Genomic DNA, 12,237 nt, shown 5'->3' on the forward strand with positions numbered 1-12,237 from the left:
GGTGGCACCACAGGGATTGATGGGCCCGCTGCCTTCCAGGATGAAAGTCAGGAGCTAGGCAACCAGATTCAGATCCTGACAGTGGGCCACTCACCTGCCCAGGAGAACGAGGCAGAGGGTCAGGGTGAGGCAGTGGACAGCACACAGTCACAGGGCAAACAGGACCTACGGGTCACCATGCTGAAAAAAGGTACAACAATGATACTCCTCAGATTAAATCGAGTGGAGAGAGAGAGACAGATGGAGAGGCTTCTACGATCAAGATTAATTCATCTAGATTTGCAGATTGCCACTGCAGATACCACATTTACCCATAATTCGGTATTACTGATCACCTAACAAGAAATAATATCATGTTCCTGAAATATCATAATCTGGCAACTAACACTATCGGAGTTACTTGCTGTAGCATTAAGATTCAATGTCTGCCTCTCTCTCCTCCCTTTGGGACATATTTGGATCAGATCATGTCTTTACTGTCTGCATTACTTGTAAGAACACCTCTGGGATGTGCAATTCTGGACTGTGGACAATAACTTTGTCCTTTTCTGTTAATTTGTTGAACAGATAAGGAGCCATTTAGACTGAACGTGTTCTTATGCAAAAAAAAAAAAAAAAGCAAGACGCAGATAATTGAATATAATAGAACGCACAGGTTTTAAGACGCGTTCAAACAATTGAAGTTCTTTGAAACTTGACACTGAATCTAAAATCACAGGGCTCCTATGTGAGATGCAGTTCAGCAGTCAAAGATGTCCGTCTAGCGCTTGTGTACATTGAAAAACAATTGAAAAACAGCGCAGACAGACGTGAAAGCACGTTCGGTGTAAACGGCCACTGAGAGTGAAGAACTTTTTTTTAAACCCAGATGTACTCAGTTTATTGATTTGACTACATATCTGGCCATATGCTCTTTAGGCATCAGAGTGCAATTATTTACAGTGTTGTTTGCACTGCATAATGCCTCATGTTTGCTTTATGCCTGCTGCTGTTCTCTCCATGTGTTCAGCTATCAACACGCTATTAAATTAGCACCTCAATATGTTTTCATGTTCAAAGGAATCTCGAGTAGCATGAACTTCGATGAGGAGGAGGATGAAGATGATTTGGTCAGCTCAAGCTCATCTCAGCTTAACAGCAACACAAGACCTGGCTCTGCCACTAGCAAAAAGTCCAGCAAGGTAGACAGCATTCTACTGGGCTCAGTTTCTCTATTCAATTAGAGGTTGTGGTTAATTTGTCATTTTCGCACACTGTGACCTATAGATACAGTCGGCAAGGAGGCTTCACCCACACATTGGAGCTTGTTTTAATCAACAGAGCGCAACAGTCTGGTTCCAGAAGTAAAAATCTCATAAATTTTTTCCATAGGGTAATTTAATTTTAAGGATAACATTATAAACCTTTAACTTCCTGCAACCCGGCGTCCACATGCGTGGGCATTGTATTTTGGCTTCGCTATACGCAATGCATAATTTAATTTAATTTCAACCGACCAATGTCAGTTCAGGAGACTCTCTGCTGTCAGTAAAGGGTTAAACTTTCGATGTACAGTGTCATGTGACCAAACAACATGGCATAGATCACAGTGGAGTTTGTCTTTTGGAGAAACACCAACAAAACTACATCTGGTAAGAAACCTAATTATTTTACAGTTTTTACATTGAAACCTGTTTGAGTCAAAAGATTAGAGTCTCATCCAATATGCCATTTTTTTTTTTTTTTTTTTTTATTTGAGCTGTATGCTCATTTTCATTTAAAATATCCTATATTCACTGTGCATTATGCCATTGAGAATCAATGGATGCATCCAAAAGCTGAAAATGTTTGCTTTCAGAGGCTGTATACAGAGTTAGGATGAAAATAAGTTGCATTTCAAACTGTTCTGAGACCAACGCAGACAGACAGTACACTGGCGGTTAAGTCATTCACTAAATAGGGAGCAAGGGAGCATCCTATATCTCTCTATTCAGCAAAGTGCATTCAATCTAAACTTCCATTACTTTGAATCAGAATTTTTTCTGATGCAATGTCTGTATCATCTCAAAAACATTAATAACCAACACTCCTGGAAACATAAACTTAAATATCGGACTTTCTATAGCTTGGTATTTTTTAAAATTTCACAACTTAGTCCCGCTGTCCACATATGTGGACATACATTTTTATGAAAACTGTTTGGTCTAAAAAAAAATTTTTTTTGCATGTTTCTTAGGAGCTACTAGTTACAAATCAAAAAGGGGAATGAAAATGCACACAGCAGTCATGCTCGAGACTCAGGAGGTTAAAGACAGACCTACCGTAAGGTTGTTAATCGATGGTATACTCTTCTGTTGAAGCCATCAGTCCATTTTTATTTCAACTTAATAAAAAAAAATTGTGTTTACTAGCTGAATTTCTGGTGAAGAACAACACTATCCATGATCCTGAAGGGAAACCAACCACCAGTGTGGCTAAAAAGCACGCCAAACAAGCTCTGTAGCGACCACCCACTTCCATGGTGCAATGTGAATGATGCAATAGACCTTTATCACAGACTGTGATGATGCATTTCTGCCTTATTTAGCAGCATAAATCTAGCAAAATTTGTATATTTTCAATTTGAATTTTAAATCTATAACATTATGCTTTGTGTTGTATTACCCTGTAATTCGTTTTAAATAACTAGTTACCACAGCTGCTGTGGGGTTTGTAATACATCTGCTGAGGGAGTGACAATAAATTTGGCATCTTCTTTCTTCTGACTGCTGTAATCCACTGCTCTCTGTTTTTTCCTCTTTGTGGAAAGTCATAGTATGTAATAGTGGATTTTTTCTTTGCTGTTGAAGCAAATAGATTAGTAAAAATGAAATTTGCTGTGGTCTCCCATTCACTGCTATAGATGTTTGCCCATCCATAGTTTGCTTCCGTGTTTCAAAACCCAGAAAGGTGAAAAAGGTCTATCGAGTCGATCTCCCTACAATCTAAAACTACTTGTTTATTTGATAAATAGCAAACAAATCCAAATTTATTATTTATATTCTTATAATCAAAAACTTCAAAATCAATAGTTTTATATTTTTCCATCGTATTTAATTCGATGACGTCATTCGCAATGCTTCATGGCAATTCCCTCATGAAACATAGTCTTGTACGTTTGTCTTTTAGTCTGATTTTTAAATACCTTTTTGCTTTAAATTAAAATTTGTAATGTTGTGATTCACCTCAGAGATAGTTTATTTGGCTCATGGCTTAGAACTCTTTTCTGAAAAATTGTATGTAATATTTATTGAAAAAATAAATGAGAAAAATAATTCTGGAACCAAGAAGGCTGAAAAAGTGGGAGGGCACTGTTGTGCTCTATGAACTCGCAAAAAAAGAAAATGGTTCTAGATTTTTTGCTTCATCTGAGGGCAAAAAACCCCACAGAAATATTTTTGCGTGTTTTTCATCCTCAGCAAACCTATGCAAGATGACTCAAATAACTGAATATAGGCAAGGCAAGGCAAGTTTATTTATATAGCACATTTCATACACAATTGCAATTCAAAGTGCTTAACTTATAAATTTGAAAGAAAATACAAGATACATAAATTTTTCTTTTTAAAAAAACAACAATTAAGAACATGAAATAAGAATAAAAAGTAATACACACATTGAGAAAAGGTATATAAAAATAAAATAAAAAGAATAAAATAGAATAATTAAAATGGAAGAAAGACAAAAGCAAAATGATTCAGTGAAATCAATAAATGCAGCATAATGCTCAGTCATAAAATGCACAGCTAAACAGAAGCGTTTTCAGTCTGGTTTTAAATGTGGCTACTGTTGGGGCATATCTAACCTCTTCTGGAAGCTGGTTTCAGCTGCGGGTGGCGTAATAGCTAAACACTTTCTCACCTTGTTTTGAGTGAACCCTCTGTATGTCTAACTGACATGATCCTAGTGATCTGAGAGGTCTGTTAGGTTTATATTCAACAAGCATATCTGAAATGTATTTAGGTCCTAGGCTATTGAGTGATTTATAAATGAGTAATAGCACTTTAAAATCAATTCTAAATGTAACTGAAAGCCAATGTAAAGACCTGAGGACTGGAGTAATATGCTCAGATTTTTTGGTTCGGGTGAGAATCCTGGCAGTGGCATTTTGAATGAGCTGCACGTGTCTAATGGTCTTTTTGGGAAGGCCGGTTAGGATTCCACTGCAGTAGTCTATCCTTCTGGTGATGAATGCATGAACAAGTTTCTCTAAGTCTTGACTGGATACAAAACATCTAATTCTGGCTATATTTTTAAAGATAATAGTAGGCTGATTTAGTTATTGCTTTGATGTGACTACTGAAACTAAGGTCTGACTCCAAAATGACACCAAGATTTCTTACTTGATTTTTTGTCTTTAGGCCCTTGGAGTCAAGGTATGTATTCACCTTTGCAATTTCACCTTTGTTGCCAAATACAATGACCTCTGTCTTGTCATTGTTTAACTGAAGGAAGTTTTGGCACATCCAGCTTTTAATTTCATCAATGCACTGGCACAGAGAGTCTATGGGGCTAGGGCTAGATAGATATTAGTGCTAGATAGATCTGGGTATAGGATAAGTTATATTAAAATAATCTTAATTAAAAGGCTAAATACAGAAAATAAAGATTAAGATGTAGGCCTACAACTGAAATCATATTTATCATCAGATGAACTCTCTCTGGGACTATTTATTTGTGTGTGTGTGTTTTTTTTTTTATTAATTAAATGCCAAAAGTCATCATTGTCATGGCTCTTTGAAAATTGTCTTGGACAATGGGGGGCATTGGAGTCAAAAATGTTGAGAACCACTGCTATAAAAAGCTCAACTTGATATTTTGTTTCATTTCCCCCATAGAAATAAAAGGGAACTATGGAAACTGGGATTTGTTTTCCTCTATGGTAAACCATACCCCCAGTATAGTCCATTTCAAGCATAGATATCTATACGTAGATACCTTATTAGCAGCTGTTTCTATGGACCGCGATACGTCGGCGCATCTGCCATATTGGTTAGGTCAAGAGCCATCTGTCAACATATGAATGTAAATTGACATATGCGGTTTGCAAAAGTCTATTGTCTTTTCCAGCCAACTTTCATATTATCTGATTTTCCATAAACATTTGGCAGTATTTTAGATTATATAAAAAATCCTGACCTCACTTCTAAAACAGTTTTTGTCCCCCATAGCAAGCAGCTAATTAAGTCCTCTACAAAAGAATATATCAAGGCAAACATACTGAAAATTAGCACCCAGTCAGTCAGTTCATTCATTGAAGAAATGTTTCCACACAAAAGCAGTTTATGCAGCAGTCTGAGGCATCTCCTCCTTTCACTTATGTTCAAACAGCTCTCCTTGTTGACTGTTCCAAGATGGCGCAACAGTTTACATATCTGAACCAGCTGAATGGGGCATCTACATATGTATATCTATGATTTCAATGGCGTAAACAATAACAAAGAATTAGAATGCAACTGCACATGTCTGACCCTGAAACATTTCCTGTAGGGGCATTTTTATAACCTAGAACTGAAAATAAAATGACTAGCACATCCTTTTAGAGCTAAAACAGAAAAAAAGATATATGTGCAAAAAAAAAAAAGAAAAAAAAAAAAAGGTGTTTTACCAGATCCTTTAAATAAGACCCTGAGTCAACAGTCAACGTTTACCTGAAGTGACTTATCCAGACATGTTGTTGATACTGAGCGATAAAATTATATCGTAGTTTAGATGCTCACAATTATTTCCTCAGTGGGGAGATCGGTTGGATCGCTCCTGTTATAATCAATGAAGCCGTTCAATAAAACTGAATGCGTGACCTGCAGACAAGGTAAGGTTTTCTTTTTTAATGGTAAAAATACTTGTCTTGTCTCTTTCTTCTGGATAAAAGCGTCAGCTAAATGACGTAAAATGACATAAAATGGCATTTTATGACAATCGTGTAAATGTTAGTAACATTAATCGTGTTAAAGTCACTATGAATGAAGCGCCTCCCGCTGTTGTTTTAAATGAGGGTGCGTTCCATTCAGAAGGGATTATCCTTATGCCCTATTCCATTCAAAGACTTAACCATCCACTGTCAGAGCTTGGAAAGGCTAAAAGGTGGGGGGCTCAAAAATAAGGTTAATTCAGAACTCACTTTTTAAGTTATTTTTATTGGAAATTCAGTTTGAAGCGATCTTACAGCATGACTATCATGATTGCTCTTTCTTCAAAGTGCCCTTCAGAGGGTGATTTATCCCGATTGGAATGCAGTCTGAGTTAGACAACTAGCAGGAAATGTTCAAGGAACAAAAAGATGTCACTTCTTCTGAAATGGTCTATATGACATGTTGCACACTGTATCTATGATGTGCTTGTTGTTTCCCTGAATATCAGTTTGACTGTGGACTGCCATTTTATGCAGTAAGCTCTAAATGTGAATTTCTCAGTGGCCAGATGTGTAACATATTCAGTGCTGACACAAGCTGACAGTGTATTGTTCTGCTAGGATGTATTCTCTTGTGTCTACCAAGGCACAAAGCCCACAATGCTGGAAATGGAGGGTCATGGTCCTGTTGTTTCCTATGGCAACAGTGAAATGATTACTTTCTTAAAATAACTTGGTGACGAAACTGTGCCTTTTTGAAGCCCTGCTCTTGCCAATATCTCATTGGTGATCTTTCTGTCTTGTATAGTGTTCTGTAGAAAACAAAAATTCTTAATTATTATAGTTATAATTTATAATTTTCATAGATCATTTTGTGGAGTGCCATGTACACATACATTGTTAACAGATAGGTCAGATGGGGAGAATATAGCAGTAACAGGAGTGTCCTGCTGTGTAACATGCTATACTTTATATAAAACTATTTTAAACAACATTTTTGTACATTATTTATGGTCTCATAGTAACTGAGGGACTACATGGAATATTTGTAATTTAAAAAAATGTATTTGTCACAATGCAGGAAAAATTATATTAAAGTGAACTGTAATAAAGCTAAAATATGATTAAACATTGTGGAACAACATGAACGTATCTACTAGTTACAGAATATATATACATTCACTGAGCATTTTATTAGGAACACTACACTAATACTGGGCAGGTCCTCCCTTTGCTCTCAAAACAGCCTCAGTTCTTCGTGGCATGGATTCCACAAGATGTAAGAAACGTTCCTTTGAGATTCTGGTCCATGTTGACGATTGCATCACGCAATTTCTGCAGATTTGTCAGCTGCACATTCATGCTGTGAATCTCCTGTTCTACCACATCCAAAAGGTGTTCTATTGGATTCAGATCTGTTGACTGGGAAGGTCACTGAAGAACATTGAACTCATTGTCATGTTCATGAAACCAGTTTGAGATGACTTTTGCTTTGTAATATGGTGCATTATCTTGCTGGAAGTAGCCATTAGAAGATGGGTAAATTGTGGTCATGAAGGGATGCACATGGTCAGCAACAATACTCAAATAGGCTGTGGTGCTGATTGATTGGTATTACTATTAACGGGCCCAAAGTATTCTAAGAAAACATTCTGGACTGTTGGATTCATGTTGTTGGTGCCAAATTCTGGTCCTACCATCTGTGTGCCTAAGCACAAATTGAGATTCAACAGAACAGGCTACGTTTTTTCTGTCTTCAATTGTCCAGTTTTGGTGAGCCTGTGCCAACTGCAGCCTCAGCTTTTTGTACATGGCTGACAGAAGTGGAACCCGATGTGGTCTTCTGCTGTTGTAGCCCATCCGCCTCAAGGTTTGACGTATTGTGCATTCTGTGATGCTATTCTGCTTACCACAATTAAAATAGAGTTACTGTAGCCATTCTCCGTTGACCTCTATCATCAACATGGCGTTTTTTTTGTCTGAAGAACTGCTGCTCACTGGATGTTTTTTGTTTTTGGCACCATTCTGATTAAACTCTAGAGACAGTTGTGCTTGAAAATCCCAGGAGATCAGCAGTTACAGAAATACTCAAACCAGCCCGTCTGGCACCAACAATCATGCCATGGTCGAAATCACTGAGATTACATTTTTTCCCCATTCTGATGGTTGATGTGAACATTAACTGAAACTCCTGACCTGTATCTGCATGATTTTATGTATTGCACTGCTGCCACATGATTGGCTGATTAGATAATCACATGAATAAGTAGGTGTACAAGTGTTCCTAATAAAGTGCTCAGTGAGTGTATACATTTGTGGTCAAAAGTTTGCATACCCTTGGAGAATTGGTAATATATGTACCATTTTTAAAGAAAACAGGAGTGAGCAGGCAAAACACATTTCTTTTATTTCTTATGGGATTCATATTCAACTGTAGGTTATAACAGAATGGCACAATCATAAAACAAAACATAGCAACAAAGAAAAAAATGAAATGACCCCTGTTCAAAGGTCTGCATACCCTTAGTTCTTAATACTGTGTATTGCCCCTTTAGCATCAATGACAGTGTGCAGTCTTTTGTAATAGTTGTCTATGAGGCCCCAAATTCTTGCAGATGGTATAGCTGCCCATTCGTCTTGGTAAAATGCCTCTATGTCATGCAAAGTCTTTGGTCGTCTTGAATGAATCGCACGTTTGAGATCTCCCTGGAGTGGCTCGATGATATTAAGGTCAGGAGACTGTGATGGCCACTCCAGAACCTTCAACTTTTTCTGCTGTAACCACTGGAGGGTCAACTTGGCCTTGTGCTTAGGGTCATTGTCGTGCTGGAAAGTCCAAGAGCGTCCCATGCGCAGCTTTCGTGCAGAAGAATGCAAATTGTCTGCCAGTATTTTCTGATAACATGCTGCATTCATCTTACCATCAATTTTCACAAGATTACCTGTGCCTTTAGAGCTCACACATCCCCAAAACATCAGTGAGCCACCACCATGCTTCACAGTGAGGATGATATTCTTTTCACTATAGGCCTTGCTGACCCCTCTCTAAACATAGCGCTTATGGTTGTGACCATAAAGCTCTATTTTGGTCTTGTCACTCCAAAGGCGTGTCCAGGTGTTGTCGGGCATATTGTAACTAGGCTTTTTGTGGCATTGGCACAGTAAAGGCCTTTTTCGGGCAACTCAATCATGCAGCTCATTTTTGTTCAAGTATCGTCGTATTGTGCTCCTTGAAACAACAACACTGTCTTTTCCAGAGCAGCCTGTATTTCTCCTGAGGTTACCTGTGGGTTGTTCTTTGTATCCCGAACAATTCTTCTGGCAGTTGTGGCTGAAATCTTTCTTGGTCTACCTGACCTTGGCTTAGTATCAAGAGATCCCTGAATTTTCCACTTTTTACTAAGTGACTGAACAGTACTGACTGGCATTTTCAAGGCTTTTAATATCTTTTTATATCCTTTTCCATCTTTATAAAGTTCCATTGCCTTGTTACGCAGGTCTTTTGACAGTTCTTTTCTGCTCCCCTTGGCTCAGTATCTAGCATGCTCAGTGCATCCATGTGAGAGCTAACAAACTCATTGACTATTTATACACAGACACTAATTGCAATTTAAAAAGCCACAGGTGTGGGAAATTAACCTTTAATTGCTATTTTAACCAGTTTGTGTCACCTTGTATGTCTGTAACAAGGCCAAACATTCAAGTGTATGTAAACTTTTGATCAGGGCCATTTGGGTGATTTCTGTTATCATTATGATTTAAAAAGGAGCCAAACATAATAAATGGCTTCATATGATCACTATCCTTAAATAAAAGACAGTGTTTTTGCACGATCAGTCATATTTTCAAAATCAATGCCAAAATTTCACAATTTCTGCCAGGGTATGCAAACTTTTGAGGACAACTGTATATACTGTATCTACACTATTTACAGTATACATATTTTAACCTAAAATCTTACTTGTGTCCTAAAACACCCATGTTATTTGTAAATTACTGAAAGCAGCTTTGTTATTTTGTTAAATTGATCAAGATTAGAAGACTAGACTAGAACTTAGAGTTTTCTTCTTTTTTTGGCTTATATTTATTTGCTTGACCCTGCTGACGTCTTTGGGCTACTTTGTTGCTCTTTAACATTTTACTTTTAATCCCAGCTGCTTACATTTCATTTATTTTTTTATTTATTTTCATTAATTATCACTTGGCCTGGACCTTAGCTAAAAATGGACCATGACTGTGTGTATTAATTTATAGTGTATGTACAGATGTATGTTTCTTTCAGTATATACATTTTAAATTGAATGGGATCAATCTCTATCTGCTTAATCAATGTAACAGGAGGCGACCTCAGCTTCCACCCCTTTGGCCAACGAGCCGTCCATCGATGTGGATGACCTGGAGGAGTTTACTCTCAGACCTGCCCCCCAAGGGGTGACTGTAAAGTGCAGGATCACTCGGGATAAGAAGGGCATGGACAGGGGCATGTACCCCACCTACTACCTCCATATGGAGAGGGAGGATGGCAAGAAGGTCAGACACACCCAAAGACTGTTTATTCCCAGTTTTCTAAAGAGTTTTGCCTTTTTTGGAACTCCTCATTGTTGTGCTCATGCAATCAAGAGTCCAATCAGTGACACTCCAGCTCACATTTCTCCAATTTGCTGAAGGGTTTCAAATGATTGATTTTGATGAAAGGGGCCAAATTTATCCCAAAGGGAGATTTAGCCAAATGACAATTGCTCATAATATTGTTGTATCTGATAAATGCTGATTCAAAAAAATATCATGACTAAATCACAAACCATACAAGAAGTAAAAACAGTGTTCTCCAGCTGTTATTTACCAGATGGAATAACATATGCAGCCACTTTCTCAATCTCAGCACTCCCTCATAGGGGAAAGATACACACAGGTCTTGATATATATATATATATATATACACACATATATATATACACTATATTGCCAAAAGTATTCGCTCATCTGCCTTTAGACGTATATGAACTTAAGTGACATCCCATTCTTAATCCATAGGTTTTAATATGACGTCGGCCCACCCTTTGCAGCTATAACAGCTTCAACTCTTCTGGGAAGGCTTTCCACAAGGTTTAGGAGTGTGTTCATGGGAATTTTTGACCATTCTTCCAGAAGCACATTTGTGAGGTCAGACACTGATGTTGGACGAGAAGGCCTGGCTCACAGTCTTCGCTCTAATTCATCCCAAAGGTGCTCTATCGGGTTGAGGTCAGGACTCTGTGCAGGCCAGTCAAGTTCTTCCACACCAAACTCGCTCATCCATGTCTTTATGGACCTTGCTTTGTGCACTGGTGCGCAGTCACGTTGGAACAGGAAGGGGCCATCCCCAAACTTTTCCCACAAAGTTGGGAGCATGGAATTGTCCAAAATCTCTTGGTATGCTGAAGCATTCAGAGTTCCTTTCACTGGAACTAAGGGGCCAAGCCCAGCTCCTGAAAAACAACCCCACACCATAATCCCCCCTCCACCAAACATCACAGTTGGCACAATGCAGTCAGACAAGTACCGTTCTCCTGGCAACCGCCAAACCCAGACTCGTCCATCAGATTGCCAGATGGAGAAGTGTGATTCGTCACTCCAGAGAACGCGTCTCCACTGCTCTAGAGTCCAGTGGCGGCGTGCTTTACACCACTGTATCCGACGCTTTGCATTGCACTTGGTGATGTATGGCTTGGATGCAGCTGCTCGGCCATGGAAACCCATTCCATGAAGCTCTCTACGCGCTGTTCTTGAGCTAATCTGAAGGCCACATGAACTTTGGAGGTCTGTAGCGATTGACTCTGCAGAAAGTTGGCGACCTCTGCGCACTATGCGCCTCAGCATCCGCTGACCCCGCTCTGTCATTTTACGTGGCCTACCACTTCGTGGCTGAGTTGCTGTCATTCCCAATCGCTTCCACTTTGTTATAATACCACTGACAGTTGACTGTGGAATATTTAGTAGCGAGGAAATTTCACGACTGGACTTGTTGCACAGGTGGCATCCTATCACAGTACCACGCTTGAATTCACTGAGCTCCTGAGAGCGGCCCATTCTTTCACAAATGTTTGTAGAGGCAGTCTGCATGCCTAGGTGCTTCATTTTATACACCTGTGGCCATGGAAGTGATTGGAACACCTGAATTCAATTATTTGGATGGGTGAGCGAATACTTTTGGCAATATAGTGTATATATACAGGTGCATCTCAATAAATTAGAATGTCGTGGAAAAGTTCATTTATTTCAGTAATTCAACTCAAATTGTGAAACTCGTGTATTAAATAAATTCAATGCACACAGACTGAAGTAGTTTAAGTCTTTGGTTCTTTTAATTGTGATGATTTTGGCTCACA

At 38.6% G+C, this 12,237-nt stretch overlaps 1 protein-coding gene across 8 annotated transcripts in view; it reads left to right on the top strand.

Moving 5' to 3' along the window:
* LOC127451997 (tubby protein homolog) overlaps positions 1 to 12,237 on the top strand; it is a 108,419-nt gene that overhangs the window by 89,568 nt on the left and 6,614 nt on the right. For all 8 annotated transcript variants that reach the window (XR_007899191.1, XM_051717137.1, XM_051717114.1 and 5 more), the window contains 3 exons: positions 14 to 190; positions 1,060 to 1,181; positions 10,208 to 10,399. Coding sequence is in view for 7 of the 8 variants with exons in the window: in XM_051717137.1 (XP_051573097.1) it covers positions 14 to 190; positions 1,060 to 1,181; positions 10,208 to 10,399 (491 nt within the window). In the remaining variant the exon portion in view is untranslated. The remainder of the gene's footprint in view (positions 1 to 13; positions 191 to 1,059; positions 1,182 to 10,207; positions 10,400 to 12,237) is intronic.

This window comes from Myxocyprinus asiaticus, chromosome 2, assembly GCF_019703515.2.
Source record: "Myxocyprinus asiaticus isolate MX2 ecotype Aquarium Trade chromosome 2, UBuf_Myxa_2, whole genome shotgun sequence".
NCBI classification, from domain to species: Eukaryota; Metazoa; Chordata; class Actinopteri; order Cypriniformes; family Catostomidae; genus Myxocyprinus; species Myxocyprinus asiaticus.